Source organism: Spinacia oleracea, chromosome 5 (genome assembly GCF_020520425.1).
Source record: "Spinacia oleracea cultivar Varoflay chromosome 5, BTI_SOV_V1, whole genome shotgun sequence".
Lineage (NCBI taxonomy): Eukaryota > Viridiplantae > Streptophyta > Magnoliopsida > Caryophyllales > Amaranthaceae > Spinacia > Spinacia oleracea.
In genome coordinates, this window is record NC_079491.1 from 51,935,986 (window position 1) to 51,958,660 (window position 22,675).

Below are 22,675 nucleotides of genomic sequence, written 5' to 3' on the forward strand. Positions count from 1 at the left end.
ATGATTAGGGATTATTAAAATTATTGTTCCAAACGTCTAAGTATGTTAAGTTGGTTTTGGCGAAGTTTTTAAACGAGTTTATATTGCTGAAAATTAAAGTACGATGTTTTGAAGAGTTTTCAACGAATTTCAATCATTAATTCAATAATTATGATGCTAGGAAATCAAATATTCAACTTTTGTTATTTGGGAAGGTTCTAAATATGTTTAAGATGTATTTAGAATGCTTTATTATAGTTGTGAATGATTAGAAGTTGATTGGGAATCCTTGTTGGTTATTGTTAGGTGGACAATTCTCCGTAGGCGATTTTTGAATTGTTAAAGTGGTCTCGCAGTTTTTTTACACAAGGTACGTACATACCTGTGTGCTTGGGGATGTGTGCTTATGTTGAAACCATGTTGTTATGTCTTTGAACATGGTTATGTTATGCCTTTGAACTTGTTTATGTTGAAATTTACATGTTTAATGCTGTTGGATGAACGTGTTGAACATAAATTTTATTATGAGAAATATAACATGTAATCGTGGATGATTGATGCAAGCATGTTGGTTGAGAACATTATATTATTTCATATATATTGGTTTAGATCGATTGATCGTTGTCCCTTTTTAAGCATTTCACTACTTTATGAGGGCCGAGGACCTTGCTTAGTAAGTGGATCCTTTACACCTATATAGAGGAGGTTAACCATTGGTAAAGGAAAGGTTGAATTAATTGGAATGGGTTCTTGATTGATAACTTTGTGATCGCTTACCTAATTCCAAGATAAAAACAGTTGTGAATACTTGTTGATTTTATGATTTATGTGATTATTGAGTCATAATAGAGTTTTAATCTGTAAATCATGTAAAGTGAAACTGGGTAGCAATAGCTTTAGACTGTGCACGTCTGTAGTGACGGTCAAACAGGAGTTGGGGTTCATGGTGGTAGCCCATGACCTTTTCTGGGACCGGATTGATCACTGTGTTCTATTTTTATTCAAAAGTTCCTCGATATCGCAGGTCACTGAGTTTACGGAGTCACCCCCGTACCTCGTCTTCCTTAGTGAAGCTTCTAGCTAGACAACTCGGTCCATTGACTATTTCAGTTAAAATAATATTATTGTTATAAAAGTTCTAGTCCAGTCTAGCCTAGTCTAGTCAAGTGTGGTCTTCAAATTAATATGTTTTGTTTGCCCTTACTTATGCTTTATTAATATCATGTTAGGATTGTTCGTTTAATAGAATCATGTTAGGATTGTTGTTGATTTAGTATGTAGTACTCAGCTTTGCTGATTACGTGCTTTGTTTGTGTGTGTTGATCATGGCTATGCCTTATTGATCCTGTGATGACCCATTTTGGTGAGCAGTCTCTAAGGATCAATAAGCATTGTCCATCTGCAGGCTTGAAGATGTTGCATCATTGGGATCGGGAATAGAGAGCTTGTATTTAGTTTTGATTTGCTAAGGTTACTTGGGTTTGTTTAATTGGACTTTAAACTTTTAATTGCTCTTATTTTCGTTGATTGGTTTTGGGATTAACTATGTAGTTGATTATTTATAAACCTAAAGTTATTTTTAATTTTCCGCTGCAAAATTCTGAATAAGCCTATACGTTTTCACACGAGCGATAATGCTTTGATAATTCTCTACGTTTTATATTAAAAGAGTATTTTAGAAAAGGGAGAATTGTCGGGGTGTTACAATAACAACATGTCACAAAAGTTGTATATACTGCCAATAATCCACTTGTAATATAAATAGGCCTCATAACTTCTAGGTACTCATAAAGAAAAATACTCTCTCTTTTTGCATAAAAAAAATCAAAACAGATAATCTAAAATGTCTACTGATTCATCCGCTAATTCAATTCCTTCTTCTATTGCATCTTCGGATAACGAGTCTGTGTAAACCGCTGAGAGTTCAGTGATCCAAAGATCACTTAAAATGCGTATCCAGTTTCTCGTGAAGGGTAGTAATGTCGACGATTTGGGAGCAAAATACACTATCGACATTGACGGTTCATTCAACCGTATTTATAGAGATTATGCAAGAAGGACAGAAATGAGGCCAACTGACCTCAGGTCATTTTATCAGGGTGCACTTATAACACCCATTGAAACCCCATTTGGTCGTAGCTTTGTAGGATATGACGTTGTCCTTGCACAAGATAAGGTAAGATTGTAATTACATGCACAATTTATTCATTTATAGATTAAAAGTTCACTTTGACAAAATAAGATTTAAAATGACAGTATTTGTTAAACTTACAACTTTGAATTTTAACAGAATGGACGTGGAGTGCCGGTGAATCCAACTGGAGGAATGGGGGAATTCATCATCTTCACTGTTGTGGAATGTACCACAATCCCAGCCACTTAACAATATCGTGTTAAAAAGGTTGACCCGACAAGAATTATATTCAATCGTGTTGCCAACATCCGTGAAGTTGCAAATAATAGGGTTCGGCTTGTCTTAGACGCTAAGAACGTTGATGGTCGTAAGACTTTTGAAGAAGCTCAATTTTATGATGGGGCAGTCCTACACTTTGTTCTCGAGGGCATTCATTATGATCGACGCCGACATTATGATGATTAAAGGGTCAAAATCAAGAAATCAACAGACGTTACTATGCGTAGTGGTGAACATCGGTTTGTATGGTTTTAGGGTCGCGTTTTCGTCGTATTGATGTTTAAGGGTTATTTAACCTCGGAATATATGTAGTAATGAATTTTAGGGGATTTTCAAAATATTTGTTTTAAAATAATCTTGTTTAACATTATCAACTAACCTTGTATTATTATGGTTCTTTTTAATCCAGTATTGTTGAACAATAATAAAATATAAGAGAAATTACAGCCTTACCATATTACTGTCAAACCTCCCCTACCTACATGTCATATATTATACTAATACTGTCATAAAGATTATACTAATACTGTCATTAAGATAGATAACCCTTACAGAATAGGGCGCGAGTATTCCACAAATATTACTTGTTCCCATGAACTGAATAATAATTGTCCCACGCTATTCGCATTTGCGTTGGCGTTTGCATATGGATTGGCGTTTGAGTTTGGTTTGGCGTTTGGAATTGCATCCGGTTTTCTATTGGAATTGAATTTTCCATTACACCTGGTGATGTAATTACATCCATTGGTGATGCGATCGTTGGTGCAGTAGCATATTCCACCGGAAGTTTTCTTGTACATTGAAAACAATCCCTAACAACCCACTCAGGGCATTTTGGAATATAGTTGCGAGTGAAATAACATACTCTATCATGTTGTTGTCCCTGATGTTGTCCAAAACCTATACCACCAATTGATCCCTGGTACGTAGTATTTTCCTCGTATGTTCCATGTAGTAATTGGTTGGCGGTGGCACGTAACTCGGTGGTATAACCTTGTACAAAGATAACGTAAGATAAGATAAACATTATGATTTAAAGAGAAAAACATAACTTCCCTACTAGAAATACCTTAATTGTTGGAACAATTTTGCTTTGTTTTTTTGGTGCCCTCTTTCGTTTGGGTTTAGGCTTATCAATTACTGTTTGAACAAATTCATTCAACACCTACAACAAAACAGTAACAACAAAACAAATAAAAGGGACGAAATCAAAGCAACCAACACCATGTCATACAATAAGGAACGAAATCAAAGCAGAATAAACACTAACCTCATTATCAATTGGAACTTGTTGTTGACCTACTACTGTGTCTTTGGTATTCTTCGATTTTATTTTTAATATTTTCAATACAGGACTTCAATCTTTTAGATGTTTTCGACCGTCGAGGTATGGGATCCATCACAAAACTATTATCATTAACACTAAAACGTTGCAGGCCAATACTACTTGGTGCACTACCAACACCAACACCAATACTACATGGTGCACTACCAACACCAACACCAACACCAATACTACCAATAGTCAACGGTGCATTTCCAACACTACTTGGTGTGTTAGATAGGGGTGTGCACAGGTCCAAAACCGGACCGGACCGGAACGGAACCGGTTGGACCGGTGGACCGGAATTTTCTGAATTCACGGACCAAGGACCGGATTAGGACTGGACCGGAAAGAATCCGGTCCAGAAAATTCAGGTCTGGTCCGGTTTTGGACCGGTTTGGACCGGGTTTTTTAATTTTTGCGATTTACATTCTTAAACTCAATTTGTTTTTACAATTTTATCTTTTTACAACCTATATTTCTCTTTAAGTATCTCATACATCACATCATAAGCTTAATATAAAGGTGATAAAGGCCAATGACATATAAAAAATATCCAAGGATTTTTTTTGTGTTGGGGAGATTTATGTATGTGGGCTTAAAGTTGGGCTCTTCTATATAAAAATTTTACATATTCCGGGTCACCGGTCCGGACCGGAAAATTCCGGGTTTTGACCGGACCGGACTGGAAAACCGGAATCGTATATTTTTAAGGACTGAGGACCGGACCAGAATCTATTGGTCCGGTCTGGTCCAATTCCGGTCCGGTTTCGGTCCAATTTTCGGTCCGGACCGGACCGTGCACACCCCTAGTGTTAGACACTAATGGTGCCCAACTTTGTTGTGCACCATGTGTACTGAAAATTTGAGTGTCATCATCCATGACAAGATTATCCAAACCTGGAACTTCTTCTCCATCCTTGTTCATTGATGTGATGCATTCTCCCTTATTCACTGACTTAGGAGTATGTTCCTGGTTTTCTCCTTCATTTTCTTGGCCATTCTTCTTATTCTGAGCATTCACTTTGATATTCTCATCAAGCTGGATTTCCAACTGATCTAAAGTTGCATTTGCAATTTTCACATATTCGGGGAGGGTGGCAGCCTTCAAGCAAATGGACTCGAACTTGACCAAAAGGGTGTCAAACCGCAATACTTCTTTAGTTTTTCTTGGGTCATGGTAAGCCACTTTGACACGGGTATGTGGCCTATGAATATCCTTGCGCCAACGCCTAAGTATCATCCACTCCGGTACCTCGGTGATTTTCTCTCTGTCAAAAACATTAATCACATGCCTACAAATAATTCCATGGGCTTCAAACAACTTGCAATCACGACAAGCTTGTTTGGTCTCGATATTCAATCGCACTGTGTATATTCTCCTCTTATCGGTTACAATCTCCTTCCTAATTTCCTTTATGTAAATCCATACCCTGTCTTCCAAATGGTGTTCCATTTCAATTTCTGGCAGCTCAACTCTTCTAAGCCATTGGATATATAATACTCTCATGCATTGAACTTGAACCTCCAAAAACTTCGCATCTGTGTACAACTTTTGAAATACTCTTTCTGCTGGAAAACCAGTTACCAGATCCTTAATGTTAATGGATGTGTTTGCATCAGCTTCTTTCTCGGTATTAACTCTGTGTTCCATAGCATCAATGTAGCTCTATGCAAACTGATACAAACGGGTGTCCCTTTTCACATACTTATCAAAAAAGCTGTTGATACTCTCAGAACGTTGCGTGGTCTTCATTCTAGCCCAAAACAAGTGTTCCATGTACGCTGGGACCCACATGTGTCTCTGGTCGTACAAGCCTGCAGTTATACAAAATATTCAAACTCCAAAAAGATTTTAATTGAACTCCAAAAATATAAAAGGCAAAACCAATATGAATAAAGTGTGAAACCAATGACAATATTGATACAGAAGTGACAATATTTATAAATCAGTGACTTAATCCATAAATCTTATGACAGTATTGATAATAAAGTCAACTGTAGTATACGAATAACAGAATAGATGGAAGTATTTTGACAACACAGTGAACACTGCTTATGATTACATAACTGTAAACACCATCTACCTAAATAATATCAGAGAGTCATAAGTGTTTAGCACAGAATAACCAACTTACTATCTTTACCATTTAAAACATGAAATAAAATGCACCTTTAAATGAGATAAAAGGATGACAGACGTACCACTTAACCAATCGTCTGCACCAAGTCCATATAACTCTATAGAAGAAGTCCAATTCACCTCAAACTCTGCTTCTGTTAAACAATCATAAATCACATTATGTAACACACCTTTGAACTCCGAATATTTTGCATAGTTACCCAACTTTTTGCCAAAGTATGTGCCACAAGCACCATCGATGCTTTGTGGTTGGCATAGGCATAGCTATTTCAAGAGCCCTCCTCATTGCTGCACATTGATCAGTTAAAAAACTAATAGGAGCTTTGCCTCCCATACAATGGAGCCATGTTTTGAACAACAAAACAAATGTTTCAGTGTCTTCATGAGACACTAGTGCACAGCCAAGAAAAATAGTCTGCCCATGATGATTGACTCCCACAAAATTAAAAAATGGAAGCTCATAATTGTTTGTGACATATGTGGAGTCAAAACATACTATATCCCCAAAGTCTTGGTAGGCTACTCTACTACTTGCATCAACCCACATAACATCAGTCAAGCGATTCGTAGAATTTAATCTATAACGATGGAAAAAATTCTGGTTTCCGGCAGTCATCTTATCAAAATAATCAAACATGGCTTTCACATCCCCACCTCTCATCTTGAGTTTCTTTTCCTTCGCCACTATGTTCCTCAAGTCCTTCACACTTATAGACATATTTTCTACACCATTTCTCTCTTTAGCTAAGCTCCTGTGAATGTTACTGATCTTGGAACCACTACCAACACCATTGAATAACCTCCTCCTCACAACAGAAGTAATACTATCTCTCCTATACATTGAGATATATCGAGACTTAAGGGGCATTGGCTTGTGATTCAAGTGTTCTACAACTGCTTTCCTTACTTCCCAAGTTCCAGAAGTGTCTGCCACCGCATACATATGAACAGGGCATTCACACTTTTTTGACTTACTAGTCCTCTGGTCAAGGACACCAGGGGCGGTAATCATCACCCCCTTAGCTTTCACCCCCTTCTCCCGGAATCGTAAATCTGGTTTGCCTCCACATTCACACTTCCAAACGTAGCTCCTCAAGGTCCTCTTCTCACCAGCTTTGCGACTGTAATTACCATAAGCACGAACAACCCCAAAACCACATTGCTTTCTGTATTTCCTAAAATGTTCATCAGCCCTATCCCATGATGAAAACGTCATACCAACTACAGGGGTAGCAAGAACTTCCTCCTCCACTACACCCTTGCCCTCACAATTCACAACTTTCCCCGATGGTGTACAACCTAAACTTTCATCTCCTAAGTTTCCCACTTCATCATAGTTTCCCAATTTTGCATCCCCACACGGTACTAGAATGTCATCGTCATTAGCATCCAACCAATCAGATACAACCTACCAAATTATACATTCCGAAAATATTTCAACATCATCATCAATGACAGTATTTAAAAACCAATGACAGTAATTGTCCACCAATTGAAGGAAATAATGCCCTTGGTCCAAGTATGCATTCTATGATAAGTCTAATAAATGCGGTTCAGTATTAATTAACAAGTTAATAATTCAGTGAGATCAAGTGAGCTGAATGCCTAGCTAGAGGCCGCTTCAGTTCAAGTGGAATTAATGATATTAATCCACAGCTTACTCTTGACTAAACTCGTAGGGTCACACAAATAGTACGTAAACGGATCAAGTATTTAATGGCATTAAATACTCTATCTATGGATATTCGGAATCGACGGATCTTGGTTTCAGTGGGAGCTGAGATCGTCACAGGCAAGAAATGAATACTCCGGAAACGATGATATTACCGGAAACGGAAATATGGATCATATCGGAAATATAAATATTATCCAAGTCGTAGATGTTGCCGGAAACGGAAACATGGTACGTATCGGAAAATATTATCGGAAATGGAAATATTACCAGAATCGGAAATATTGCCGGAAACGGAAATATTGTCAGAATCGGAAATATTACCGGAATCGGAAAATAATTCCGGAAACGGAAATATTAAATATTTGTTCGAAACGGAAATTAATTCCGGAATCGGAAATGTTAAATATTGTTCGTATCGGAAATGAATTCCGGAATCGGAAATTTAATCGGAAGCGTATCGTACGAATAAGCATCGGACGAGGCCTGCCAGACGAGGGCCCAGCACGAAGCCAGGCCATCGCTAAGCAAGCCAAGCGCGCCACACAAACAGCCACGCCAGGCCCAGCGCAAGGCCAGGCCGTGGCAGCGCGCACAGCGCGCGCAGCGCGCGCGGGTGCTTGCGTGGGCTTGTGGCTCGCGCAGGCCTCGCTGCGTGGGCTGCTGCTCGCACGCACGCATGGGCGGCCCATCGAGGCTGCCGTGTGTGTGTGCGTAAGTGTTTGTGTTCGTGCACGTTTCCTAAAACGTGCAGAGTTCGGTTAATGATTAAATTCCTAATTCTATTTGATAAAATAATTAAATTAGAGTTCTTGTAGGATTCTAGATTTAATTAATTTGTATCTGAATAGGATTCCAATTCCCTTTCCATAACCCTATAAATATGTGGCCTGGGTTCACAATTTATAACTAGTTTCAAAGTATTCAAAGTGAGTTTTTGAGAGAAAAATTCAGCCACACATCTTGCTCAAAAGTGCCGAAAATTCTAGTACCTTAAGGGCGATTCTAGTTGGTCAATCTTAAGGCGGATCCGGACGTGCTGTGGACTATCTACGGAGGGACGACACTTGGAGTCCTAAAGACTTGTTCTTGTTCGGTTCGGGCGCAGCTAGGGAGGGCATGCAACAAAGAGTATGCATCTAAATTATGCTATATGATTATGTGTAAATAATATGTATTCCTGGGTTAATGATTGTTTCCGCATGATTTATGTAATATCATATGTATCATAACCTAACAGTGGTATCACGAGCCCCTTATTATTTTCATAATCTAAATTGCATAAACATGGTTAAATATTACAAATTTGCAAGAATTAAAAGGGGTGATTAATTTTCGTAATTGTTAATTAATTGCAAATTGCGTTTATTTAATTATACGTAGGCAGTTTTTCGGCAGTTTCTTCGTTACTCATCCAAATCGAGTGATTTTTGTGTCAATTTTGCATGTAAAAGGCATTCTAAAATTTTGACAAAATTAGTATTTTTCTGCCGAACCCAGAATTCTCAAATTCGAAGCCTAACTATGACTTTTCGAAGGTTTTAGTTTTTCGAATGCAAAATTTCGTAAATTTAAGATGTTAAATTAAATATTTGCGATTCTTGTTGATAAATCTTGAATTTTTGATTGACCTACTGCATATGTTTAACAAGTTTGAATGCCTAGTCTTGTTAATTATGCAATCTAATTTGTAATTATGATTAATTTGTTGAAAATTAGAATAATTTAGAATTAATTTGATTTTCATAGATAATTGTAATTTAATTAGAAACCTATGATTAAAAACCACCATAAAAATTGTAAATTTATGATAAATTTTAAATTTTTATGACCTAGACTTGAATCCATAACAATCGGAAATCAATTGGATAATAAATTTTCGATTTTTCGCCCTAAAATTATGAAATTAATAATATTTATTAATTTGTCATTAATTTTATAAATTTTAAATTTTTTATGCGATTCGTTCATATAACTTGCACGCACAAAGCAATGGACGCTTCGTGTTACCCTTAAGGGGTGTTGTATAATGCAGGCATGCGACGACGAGCAAGGGAGCTCGTCGCCCGTGCGGCACGAATGCAATGAGCAAGGGCGTAGTGCACGAGCACAAGGCAGCAGCCCTGCCTTGTGTCGTGGGCCACGAGCAATGGACGAATGGGCATGGGCGAAGGGCGAGCCAAGGCAGTCGCGTGTGGGCAGCAAGCGAGCTGCGCCACAACGCGCACTGCCTCGCGCAAGAGAGCGCAGCCTCGCGCGCAGCGAGCGCAAGCTCGCGTGCCACGAGCGTTGCGCCCAGCGTTGCTCGCGCGCACAGCGAGCGATGGCTCGCGCGCACAGCGAGCGATGTCGCGCGCCCAGCGAGCGATGTCGCGCGCACAGCGAGCGATGTCGCGCGCACAGCGAGCGATGTCGCGCGCCCAGCGAGCGATGTCGCGCGCCCAGCGAGCGATGGCTCGCGCGCACTGCGAGCGATGGCTCGCGTGCGACGAGCGCTGGCGCGCGCGCAGCAAGCACCACAGCGTGCGATGGCTTGCGATGGAGATGCAGCAGCTATGCGACGAGCGCATGGGCTGCGCGCATATGGCCAGCAATGGTTGTATGCGTGCTGCCCATGGGCGTGCAATGCGTAGGGTGTTTGCGTTACGATTAGATCGTTTTGAATGTTTAATTTGAAAATTTTAGTTCACGTAATTTGAATTAATTTTAAAATTAATAATTTAAATTATTTTCTTGGATTTTAATTTTGAATATTGTAATTATAATAAATGTTATTTATTCTAATTATTTTACTAAAATTAAAATCATGAATTAATTTAAATAACGACTGAAATTAAATTAAACTTTTTGGATTCAATTATAAATTTATATGAGCTTTAAATTTTAATTAAATTTGTATGTTTCCGGTTAGACTAGAAATACATTTTTATGTTTAAAATTAGTAAAGCATATGAATTTATTGGTTTAAGTGGGAGCGCTTTTTAGTCATAAACTCTTGATTAGGTCTACAAATCCTTAAGGTTAAAACAACTTGATTAGAATTAATAAGGACTGAATAATTGGTAGATTATTGGTGCCCTTGATTAATTGCTGCAAATATTTACGTGATGCATAATGTGTTTTACTAACCAGCTAAGTGGGCCATTCATGATAATGAATGGGTGAATGGTATATATTGTATATGTACTGTTTTGCAGGTTATGAAGTGACTAGTATGGCCCAAATAGGATAGAAAATATGGTCTGCGTACCATTAATTTGAATGTAATTGGTCTAAAGTACCAAAGTTATTTTTCAATTCAAATATGGTCTGCGTACCATCAAATAGTTGTAATTAGTTATAGCTTATCCTATTTGAAGAAAATGGTGCCTCCCACGGAGATTTTCAAGACGGACTTTGAAGTTAAAGCTTCAAGATGAAGTCGGGCCATACTAGATCACAAATATCTTATGCATGTTTTAAGTTATTTATTGCTTTTAAATATGTCTTAAAATGCATGAGATCAAAAGCTTGATTATGTTGCATGATTAAGGATTTTAGTTCACTTAAAATCTAACCAACATAGTAAGAGTCTTAAGTTCCAAACTTAAAAATTGAGTTAAAAGGTGCCATGCCAAAATATACACTTGCTTGGATATCCTTTACATCAATCTAGTAATAGTTTTTGCTCAGCGAGGTGTTACTTATTGGTCCTAAAGGGGCAAGGTACACAAATAATTGTGAGTACATGTTAGTTTTGGTGAAACTCAACGATATAAGTAAGGAGTCCTTTTATGTCGTGGCAAATTCGATAGGTTTACCTAATAAGTTCTTAGACGTACCTATCAACCAAGAATAGTTTGTAGACTATTAGCAAAAGGCTTTTGCTTACCTAAGATGTTCTAGGATTAAGTCGACAAACTGTGCTTAGTTCTTCAATGATTTTAGGATCTTGGAATCATTTTATTCACACCTGCCGGAACACATAATTTGAATAAAATGCTTAATAAACATTGAATTATGCATATATGCTAGAATTTAAGTTTATTAAGAGAAACTGTGAATGGTTATTTATTTGTTTATTCTTTTCAATTGTAGTTTTAATATGGCAAACAACAATCAAAACATCATCATGGGTTCTGAGCTTATGGTCAAGCTGAACCTGACAAATTTTCTTGAATGGGAAGCTAAGCTAGTTGAAATAGTCAAACTCAATGGACTTGAGTATGTACTGTCACATCCCATGCCAAGCTACTATGCCAGAGACATGACCCCTGAGAGATTTTACGCCTGGGATGCGGATATCAAAAAGGTTATGAGTCTCATGCTGAACAATATCCCTGATGATTGGGCAAAAAGGTTTGTAGCCTATGAACCTTTTACGCTCATCAAGAATCTGAGGGATATCTGTCGTGAAAGTACGGAGGACAGGGACCTGAACGTCCATGAGTTGATTGAATCAATGTCTGGTCTAAAGGTTAGTTCTCCCAACAGGTGTTATAGGATGGAGGTCCAAGAAACACATGTTCAGCTCCTTCGCACTAAACAGAGGGTAGGCGTCCCATTGAGGTTCCATGTGGATCTTATGTGTTCATATTTTGATCGCCTAAGTATACTAGGAACACCAATAAGCGAAAGGATGGCAGTCTCTGTCTTGCTCAATTCACTACACAGTGGGTTTGGTCGCTTCAAGCAACTATACCTAAGTGAACCAAGAGAAGAAACAGTTGCAGAATTTATTCACCTTGTCAGAAAGGCTGAAATAGTACTGGACTGTGAAGCCAAAGATTTACTCAAGGCTAGAAAGAGACCATTCAAGAAAGGTGGAAAGTCCAAGGGCAATGCTAAATCAAAGCAGGACAAGTCCACATCAAGCTGTCTTTATTGTGATGGAATAGGGCATTACAAAAGAGAATGTCCAAAGCTAAAGGAAGATCAGAAGAACGGAACAGTCGTTCCATCTTCAGGTATTTTCGTTATAGACTGTATACTTGCTAATTCAACTTCTTGGGCATTAGATACAGGTTGTGGCTCACACTTATGTTCCAATCCACAGGGACTAAGAAGAAGTAGAAAGTTAAGCAAGGGTGAAGTCGACCTACGAGTGGGAAATGGAGCACGGATTGCTGCATTAGCTGTAGGAACTTACTATTTGTCGTTGCCCTCCGGGCTAGTTTTGGAACTGGAAGAGTGTTTCCATGTTCCAAGTCTTACTAAAAACATCATTTCAGTTTCTTGCTTAGATGCTAAGGGATTTTCCTTTTTAATAAAAGACAATAGTTGTTCGTTTTATTTTAAAGAGATGTTTTATGGATCTGCTAGATTAGTCAATGGACTTTATTTATTAGATCACGACAAACAAGTATATAACATAAATACCAAAAAGGCCAAAAAGAATGATTCAGATCTCACCTATCTGTGGCATTGTCGATTAGGCCATATAAACTTGAAACGCTTAGAAAGACTTCAAAAGGAAGGAATTCTAGAACCATTTGACTTAGAGGATTATGGTAAATGCGAATCATGTTTACTTGGCAAAATGACAAAGCAACCTTTCTCTAAAGTTGGAGAAAGAGCAAATGAACTATTGGGTTTAATCCATACAGATGTATGTGGACCAATGAGTACAAATGCTAGAGGTGGTTTCAGCTACTTTATCACTTTCACTGATGACTTCAGTAGGTATGGTTATGTCTACCTAATGAAGCATAAGTCTGAATCCTTTGACAAATTCAAGGAATTTCAGAGTGAAGTAGAGAATCAATTAGGCAAGAAGATTAAGGCACTGCGGTCTGATAGAGGCGGTGAATATCTGAGCTATGAATTTGATGACCATCTGAAAGAATGTGGAATTCTATCAGAGTTGACTCCTCCTGGAACACCACAATGGAACGGTGTGTCGGAACGGAGGAACAGAACCTTGCTAGACATGGTCAGGTCAATGATGGGTCAGGCCGAACTTCCATTAGAATTTTGGGGACATGCACTAAATACAGCTGCACTCACTATAAATAGAGCTCCGTCTAAAGCTGTCGAAAAGACTCCATACGAATTATGGTTTGGAAAGCCTCCAAATGTGTCTTTTCTTAAGATTTGGGGATGTGAAGTATACGTCAAACGATTAATTTCAGACAAACTTCATCCAAAATCTGACAAATGTATCCTTGTGGGCTATCCAAAGGAAACAAAGGGGTATTACTTCTACAATACATCTGAGAACAAAGTGTTTGTTGCTCGAGATGGTGTCTTTTTGGAGAAAGATCATATTTCCAAAATGACAAGTGGGAGAAAAATAGACCTCGAAGAAATTCGAGTCGAACAACAAACTCTAGAGAATGCTCAAGATGACATTCAGGATGAAACTCAGAGATCTTTAGAAGAATCTGGTGAGAATCATGGTCAATCTAGAAATGTTGCCCCGCGTAGATCGCAAAGATATAGATCTCAACCGGAAAGGTACTTAGGTATTTTGACGAACGAGAGCTATGACGTTCTATTACTTGAAAGTGATGAACCTGCGACTTACAAACAAGCTATGACGAGCCCTAGCTCCAAGCAATGGCAAGAATCCATGCAATCTGAATTAGACTCCATGTCTGAAAACCAAGTATGGGATTTGGTCGATTTGCCAGATGGCTATCAAGCCATTGGAAGCAAATGGGTTTTCAAACTGAAAAAGGACAAGGATGGGAAACTTGAAGTTTTCAAAGCTAGATTGGTTGCAAAAGGTTACAGGCAAGTCCACGGTGTGGATTACGATGAAACCTTTTCACCAGTTGCAATGCTAAAGTCTATTCGAATAATGTTAGCAATCGCTGCATATTACGATTACGAAATATGGCAGATGGATGTCAAAACTGCTTTCTTAAACGGCGTTTTAACAGAAACTGTGTTTATGACACAGCCTGAAGGTTTTGAGGATCCAAAGAATGCTAAAAAGGTATGCAAGCTAAAGAAATCAATCTACGGATTGAAGCAGGCATCCAGGAGCTGGAATATACGTTTTGATGAAGCAGTCAGTGACTTTGGTTTCATCAAGAACGCAGACGAATCTTGTGTATACAAGAAGGTCAGTGGGAGCAAAATTGCTTTCCTAGTATTATATGTCGACGACATATTGCTTATCGGAAATGACATTCCTATGTTGAACTCTGTCAAGATTTGGCTTGGGAAATGTTTTTCGATGAAGGATCTAGGAGAAGCACAGTACATATTGGGCATCAAGATTTACAGAGATAGATCTAAAAAGATGATTGGACTTAGTCAAAGCACTTATATCAATAAGGTGCTTGATAGGTTCAAGATGGCGGACTCCAAGCGAGGCTACCTACCCATGTCTCATGGAATGACTCTAAGCAAGACTCAGTGCCCAAAAACACTTGATGAGCGTAGACGAATGAATGGGATTCCATATGCATCATTAATTGGTTCAATAATGTATGCTATGATATGTACACGCCCGGATGTTGCGTACGCACTCAGTGCTACGAGCAGATACCAGTCAGACCCAGGAGAGGCGCATTGGACTGCTGCCAAGAACATTTTGAAGTACCTGAAAAGGCACAAAGATGACTTCCTGGTCTATGGTGGAGATGATGAATTAATTGTTAAAGGCTATACGGACGCAAGTTTCCAAACCGACAAAGATGATTTCAGATCACAGTCTGGGTTTGTCTTCTGCCTCAACGGAGGAGCAGTAAGCTGGAAAAGTGCTAAGCAAAGCACCATTGCGGATTCTACAACTGAAGCGGAGTACATTGCTGCACATGAAGCAGCAAAGGAAGCTATATGGCTAAGGAAGTTCATAGGTGAACTCGGTGTAGTCCCCTCCATTAAAGGACCAATAGCCCTGTATTGTGACAATAACGGAGCTATTGCACAGGCAAAAGAGCCTAGACACCACCAGAGAGTCAAGCATGTACTTCGTAGATTTCACCTTCTACGAGAGTTCGTTGAAAGAAAAGAAGTCGAGATAAGCAAAATTGGAACTGATGACAACATATCAAATCCATTAACTAAACCTCTGCCGCAAGCGAAGCACAACTCGCACACTGCAGCTATGGGAATCAAGCATATTGGAGAATGGCTTTGATGTCTCTGTTTAATGTTTTAAAGTTTTAGAGTTTAAATCTTTGTAAAACATTATTGGTTAATCATTCACAATAAATGAAAAGAATTCATTTTTCCATTTAATTTGTGGTTTATTAAATGATGAGTCCCTTCAATTTGACGATATATTCAAGATAGACTGTCAGGACCAGTCCTGTGACTAAGAAATGTCTATCAAGTGAACTTGAATGTCAAAGGTTGAAAATGGTCCCTAGTCGGAGTTTTCTATAAAATTGGACGCATAGAAAACGTTAGACGATTAGAATGCAAGATGACTAGTAGTTCTGTTTCTTGAACTATGTGGACATGGCAATGTCATAATCATTTGCATAGATACTTACTTTGGGAAGACTAGTATCGGAAAAGACCTATGAAACTTTACTGTAAGAGATGAAAATCTGTCATAAGTAAATTTCATTAAATTATTAGACACTAAATCCTCAATACCTGAGTGATTTGAGATTACTTGTTTGAGAACTGGTTGCTTTGACGTTGACCAACCGTCGCACCGTAAAAGGAGGCTATAAAGGCAACGCTCAGGTAATCACCTATCAAACGAAGTCTAATCTCAAGATCGCAAGATTGGGATTGTCCTCCCATAAATCGGGATGAGATGCTTAAAAGTTGTACAAGGCCACTCGGAGAGCTAGAAACTGTGAAATGCATGGCCGTGCTCGGATGAATCATAGGCTATGATTATCTGTTTATTTGATCAGTTGAACTCTGAAACCGAGGAACACCTCTGGACATAATAAGGATGACAACTCTTACCTTATGTTCAAGAGCAAGCATCGAGCGACAAAGGAATTAGGAAATGCACACTTGTCCCTAAGGACAAGTGGGAGACTGAAGGAAATAATGCCCTTGGTCCAAGTATGCATTCTATGATAAGTCTAATAAATGCGGTTCAGTATTAATTAACAAGTTAATAATTCAGTGAGATCAAGTGAGCTGAATGCCTAGCTAGAGGCCGCTTCAGTTCAAGTGGAATTAATGATATTAATCCACAGCTTACTCTTGACTGAACCCGTAGGGTCACACAAATAGTACGTAAACGGATCAAGTATTTAATGGCATTAAATACTCTATCTATGCATATTCGGAATCAACGGATCTTGGTTTCAGTGGGAGCTGAGATCGTCACAGGCAAGAAATGAATACTCCGAAAACGATGATATTACCGGAAACGGAAATATGGATCGTATCGGAAATATAAATATTATCCAAGTCGTAGATGTTGCCGGAAACGGAAACATGGTACGTATCGGAAAATATTATCGGAAATGGAAATATTACCAGAATCGGAAATATTGCCGGAAACGGAAATATTGTCAGAATCGGAAATATTACCGGAATCGGAAAATAATTCCGGAAACGGAAATATTAAATATTTGTTCGAAACGGAAATTAATTCCGGAATCGGAAATGTTAAATATTGTTCGTATCGGAAATGAATTTCGGAATCGGAAATTTAATCGGAAGCGTATCGTACGAATAAGCATCGGACGAGGCCTGCCAGACGAGGGCCCAGCATGAAGCCAGGCCATCGCCCAGCAAGCCAAGCGCGCCACACAAACAGCCACGCCAGGCCCAACAGGCCGTGGCAGCGCGCACATCGCGCGCAGCGCGCGCCGGTGCTTGCGTGGGCTTGTGGCTCGCGCAGGCCTCGCTGCGTGGGCTGCTGCTCGCACGCACGCATGGGCGGCCCATCGAGGCTGCCGTGTGTGTGTGCGTAAGTGTTTGTGTTCGTGCACGTTTCCTAAAACGTGCAGAGTTCGGTTAATGATTAAATTCCTAATTCTATTTGATAAAATATTTAAATTAGAGTTCTTGTAGGATTCTAGGTTTAATTAATTTGTATCTGAATAGGATTCCAATTCCCTTTCCATAACCCTATAAATATGTGGCCTGGGTTCACAATTTATAATGAGTTTCAAAGTATTCAAAGTGAGTTTTTGAGAGAAAAATTCAGCCACACATCTTGCTCAAAAGTGCCGAAAATTCTAGTACCTTAAGGGCGATTCTAGTTGGTCAATCTTAAGGCGGATCCGGACGTGCTGTGGACTATCTACGGAGGGACGACACTTGGAGTCCTAAAGACTTGTTCTTGTTCGGTTCGGGCGCAGCTAGGGAGGGCACGCAACAAAGAGTATGCATCTAAATTATGCTATATGATTATGTGTAAATAATATGTATTCCTGGGTTAATGGTTGTTTCCGCATGATTTATGTAATATCATATGTATCATAACCTAACACCAATGACAGATATTCTAAATCCAATAATCTTATTTTTAACATAAATCAGCTGTCAAATAAACACCAACATAATTCTAAAGGAACACATTCGGAATATGAAATTAAATACCTAAGGTACCAAACAATAATTGGGCAGAATTTAATACAACAATGACATAACATAAATAGCATATGACTGTAATCCCCCGTAATTTTATAAATTTTATTAATATAGTTTAATGTATAGTTAATTATATTTAAATAGAATTTACGAATTTTAGAAATAAATATATAATTAACGTATATTTATTTTATTACATTTGAAATATTTTAACGATTTATGCAATCTAAAATAATTTTAGAATTCAATGTCGAAGAGAATTTTGATTATGAAAACACAACTGAATTTAGAAAACAATCCTAACAATTTTGGGATTCAAACAGATCTCAATTCTAATCCTAGCCCAAGTTGACAAAGCCCAAAACAAGTAAACCCATAATTCCCTACCCATATTCTAATTCCACGTAAAACACCCAAACTCTCTCCTTCACTTCACGTGAAAACAACACAGCAAAAACCTCAACCTTGCTTCAACATTCACGTGAACTCTCAAGACTCTCCTACGCCGCCGTCCAGCCATCCAAGCCGGACCACCGTTGCTGCAGCCCTCGCCACCACCCGTCGGTAATTCGCCCTCCTTCCTCCTCTTATGTTTCGTTTTCCCTTCTCTCTCGCGTTCTTCATTGCTCTCTTCTTTAATGTGTTCTTTCTGTGTTGTGGCAGCCACCATCCCTGCCTGCCGCCGACCTTGTAGCGCAGCGCCGCCCAGCCGCGCGGCCAACCTCCTTCCTTCCTCCTCCAACACACGCAAACAATCCTCCCTTCTTTACTTGCTTCACCATCATCGCAACCAACACCGCCGGTCATAGCAGCCGCCGCCGCTTCCCTCTACCGCCCAGTTTCATCCGCCGCCCCACTTCCTCGCTGTCGCCGCCCCTGCCGCCGGCCAGCACTCTCTCTCTCCCTCACTTTTGGTTATTTCTTAAACCCTAAGTAATTAAATGTTTTAATTATACTTTATCAATTTAATTTATATTGTGATTGAATAAATTTACAATTTTATGATTTAGTTACGAATTTCAGATTTTAATATTTTCTTAATCAATAATTTAATTTTCAGATTATGTAATTGAATTGAAATAAGGATTTTAATTATTAAAGTGTGAATTTTTAAGGTTTTAATGATTTTAAATCATGGTAGGATGTTTATGAATTATTAAAGTTATGATTTTTATGATTTTTATGATTTTAACCATGTTGAATATAGTTTGGAGTAGTTTCAAATCACCTTATATTGCTGGAAATTTGCAAAGGGCATGTTAAATTGGAGTTCATGATAAATTGTGATTATTAATGAAGAAATCACTATGCTAGGAGGTTTAGTAGTTAAGTTTTGATGTTGGGAAATGTTCTAAATATGTTTAGGACGTATTTAGAATGCTTGATTAATCCTGTGAAGTATTAGAAGTTGATTGGGAATCTTTATTGGTTGTTTTAGGCGGAGAATTCTCTCTAGGTGACTTTTGAAAGTGTTAAAGTGGCCTATTAGTTTGTTTACACAAGGTACGTACATACCTGTGTGCTTGGAATGTGTGTTATCTGTTGAAACCAAGTTGAAATTTGTTGATGAGCTTGATTGTGTTGGAATTTCATGTTTAATATTGTTGGGGATGGACATGTTGAACATATATATTTCGTTATGAGGATTATAACATGTTAGTAGATGATTGATGCAAACATGTTTGATTGGGAACACTAGATTATTTTATATATATTGATTCAGATCGATTGATTGTTGTTCCCTTTTAGCTTTTCACTACTTTATGAGGGCCGAGGACCTTGTTTAGTAAGTTGAAACCTTATACCCATATAGAGGGGTTGATCAGTATTAAAGGAAAGGTTGGATTTAATTGGAATGAGTCTTGTTTGATACCTTTGTGATCACTTACTTAATTCCAAGATAAAAAACAGTTGTGAATAAATGTGGATTGTATGCCTTATGTGATTGTTGAGTCATAACAGAGTTTCAATTTGTAAATCATGTAAAGTGAAACTGAGTAGAAATAGCTTTAGACTGTGCACATCTAAAGTGACGGACAAACAAGAGTTGGGGTTCATGGTGGTAGCCCATGGCCTTTTTCTCGGACCGGATTGATCACCGTGTCCTATTTAATTTTATTCAAAAGTTCCTCGATATCGCAGGTCACTGAGGTTACGGAGTCGCGCCCGTACCTCGTCTTCCTTAGTGAAGCTTCTAGCTATAAAACTCGGTCCATTGTCTATTTCAATTAAAATAATATTATTGTTATAAAAGTTCTAGTCCAGTCTAGCCTAGTCTAGTCAAGTGTGATCTTCAAATTAATATGTTTTGCCTGCCCTTATTTATGTTTTATTAGTATCATGTTAGGATTGATCGTTTAATAGAATAATGTTAGGATTATTATTGATTTAGTATGTAGTACTCATCTTTGCTGATTACGTGCTTTGTTTGTGTGTGTTGATCATGGCTATGCCTTATTGATTCTGTGATGACCCATTTTGGTGAGCAGTCTCTAAGGATCAATATAATAAGCGTTGCCATCTACAGGTTTGAAGATGATGCATCATTGGGATCTGAAGGAAATAATGCCCTTGGTCCAAGTATGCATTCTATGATAAGTCTAATAAATGCGGTTCAGTATTAATTAACAAGTTAATAATTCAGTGAGATCAAGTGAGCTGAATGCCTAGCTAGAGGCCGCTTCAGTTCAAGTGGAATTAATGATATTAATCCACAGCTTACTCTTGACTGAACCCGTAGGGTCACACAAATAGTGCGTAAACGGATCAAGTATTTAATGGCATTAAATACTCTATCTATGGATATTCGGAATCGACGGATCTTGGTTTCAGTGGGAGCTGAGATCGTCACAGGCAAGAAATGAATACTCCGGAAACGATGATATTACCGGAAACGGAAATATGGATCGTATCGGAAATATAAATATTATCCAAGTCGTAGATGTTGCCGGAAACGGAAACATGGTACGTATCGGAAAATATTATCGGAAATGGAAATATTACCAGAATCGGAAATATTGCCGGAAACGGAAATATTGTCAGAATCGGAAATATTACCGGAATCGGAAAATAATTCCGGAAACGGAAATATTAAATATTTGTTCGAAACGGAAATTAATTCCGGAATCGGAAATGTTAAATATTGTTCGTATCGGAAATGAATTCCGGAATCGGAAATTTAATCGGAAGCGTATCGTACGAATAAGCATCGGACGAGGCCTGCCGGACGAGGGCCCAGCACGAAGCCAGGCCATCGCCCAGCAAGCCAAGCGCGCCACACGAATAGCCAAGGCCACGCCAGGCCCAGCGCAAGGCCAGGCCCAGCAGGCCGTGGCGGCGCGCAGGAGCTACGTGGGCTTGTAGCTCGCGTAGGCCTCGCTGCGTGGGCTGCTGCTCGCACGCACGCGCATGGGCGGCCCATCGTGGCTGCCGTGTGTGTGTGCGTAAGTGTTTGTGTTCATGCACGATTCCTAAAACATGCAGAGTTCGGTTAATGATTAAATTCCTAATTCTATTTGATAAATTAATTAATTAGAGTTCTTGTAGGATTCTAGGTTTAATTAATTTGTATCTGAATAGGATTCCAATTCCCTTTCCATACCCCTATAAATATGTGGCCTGGGTTCACAATTTATAACTAGTTTTAAAAGTATTCAAAGTGAGTTTTTGAGAGAAAAATTCAGTCACACATCTTGCTCAAAAGTGCCGAAAATTCTAGTACCTTAAGGGCGATTCTAGTGGGTCAATCTTAAGGCGGATACGGACGTGCTGTGGACTATCTACGGAGGGACGACACTTGGAGTCCTAAAGACTTGTTCTTGTTCGGTTCGGGCGCAGCTAGGGAGGGCACGCAACAAAGAGTATGCATCTAAATTATGCTATATGATTATGTGTAAATAATATGTATTCCTGGGTTAATGGTTGTTTCCGCATGATTTATGTAATATCATATGTATCATAACCTAACAGTGGTATCACGAGCCCCTTATTATTTTCATAATCTAATTTGCATAAACATGGTTAAATATTACAAATTTGCAAGAATTAAAAGGGGTGATTAATTTTCGTAATTGTTAATTAATTGCAAATTGCGTTTATTTAATTATACGTACGCAGTTTTTCGGCAGTTTCTTCGTTACTCATCCAAATCGAGTGATTTTTGTGTCAATTCCGCATGTAAAAGGCATTCTAAAATTTTGACAAAAGTAGTTTTTTTCTGCCGAACCCAGAATTCTCAAATTCGAAGCCTAACTATGACTTTTCGAAGGTTTTAGTTTTTCGAATGCAAAATTTCGTAAATTTAAGATGTTAAATTAAATATTTGCGATTCTTGTTGATAAATCTTGAATTTTTGATTGACCTACTGTATATGTTTAACAAGTTTGAATGCCTAGCCTTGTTAATTATGCAATCTAATTTGTAATTATGATTAATTTGTTGAAAATTAGAATAATTTAGAATTAATTTGATTTTCATAATTAATTATAATTTAATTAGAAACCTATGATTAAAAACCACCATAAAAATTGTAAATTTATAATAAATTTTAAATTTTTATGACCTAGACTTGAATCCATGTAAATCGGAAATCAATTGAATAATAAATTTTCGATTTTTCGCCCTAAAATTATGAAATTAATATTATTTATTAATTTGTCATTAATTTTAAATATAAATTTTAAATTTTTATGCGATTCG

General features: G+C 38.3%; 1 protein-coding gene across 1 annotated transcript; it reads right to left on the minus strand.

The window, feature by feature from the left end:
- Nucleotides 1-5,385: 5,385 nt before the first annotated feature.
- Nucleotides 5,386-18,647, minus strand: LOC110790557 (protein FAR1-RELATED SEQUENCE 5-like). Its single transcript, XM_056829638.1, has 5 exons — nt 18,459-18,647; nt 6,356-7,267; nt 5,890-6,123; nt 5,716-5,803; nt 5,386-5,534 (listed from the first exon to the last, which is right to left on the minus strand). The coding sequence occupies exons 1-5, from the start codon at nt 18,645-18,647 to the stop codon at nt 5,386-5,388; spliced, it is 1,572 nt and encodes a 523-aa protein (XP_056685616.1).
- Nucleotides 18,648-22,675: the final 4,028 nt, after the last annotated feature.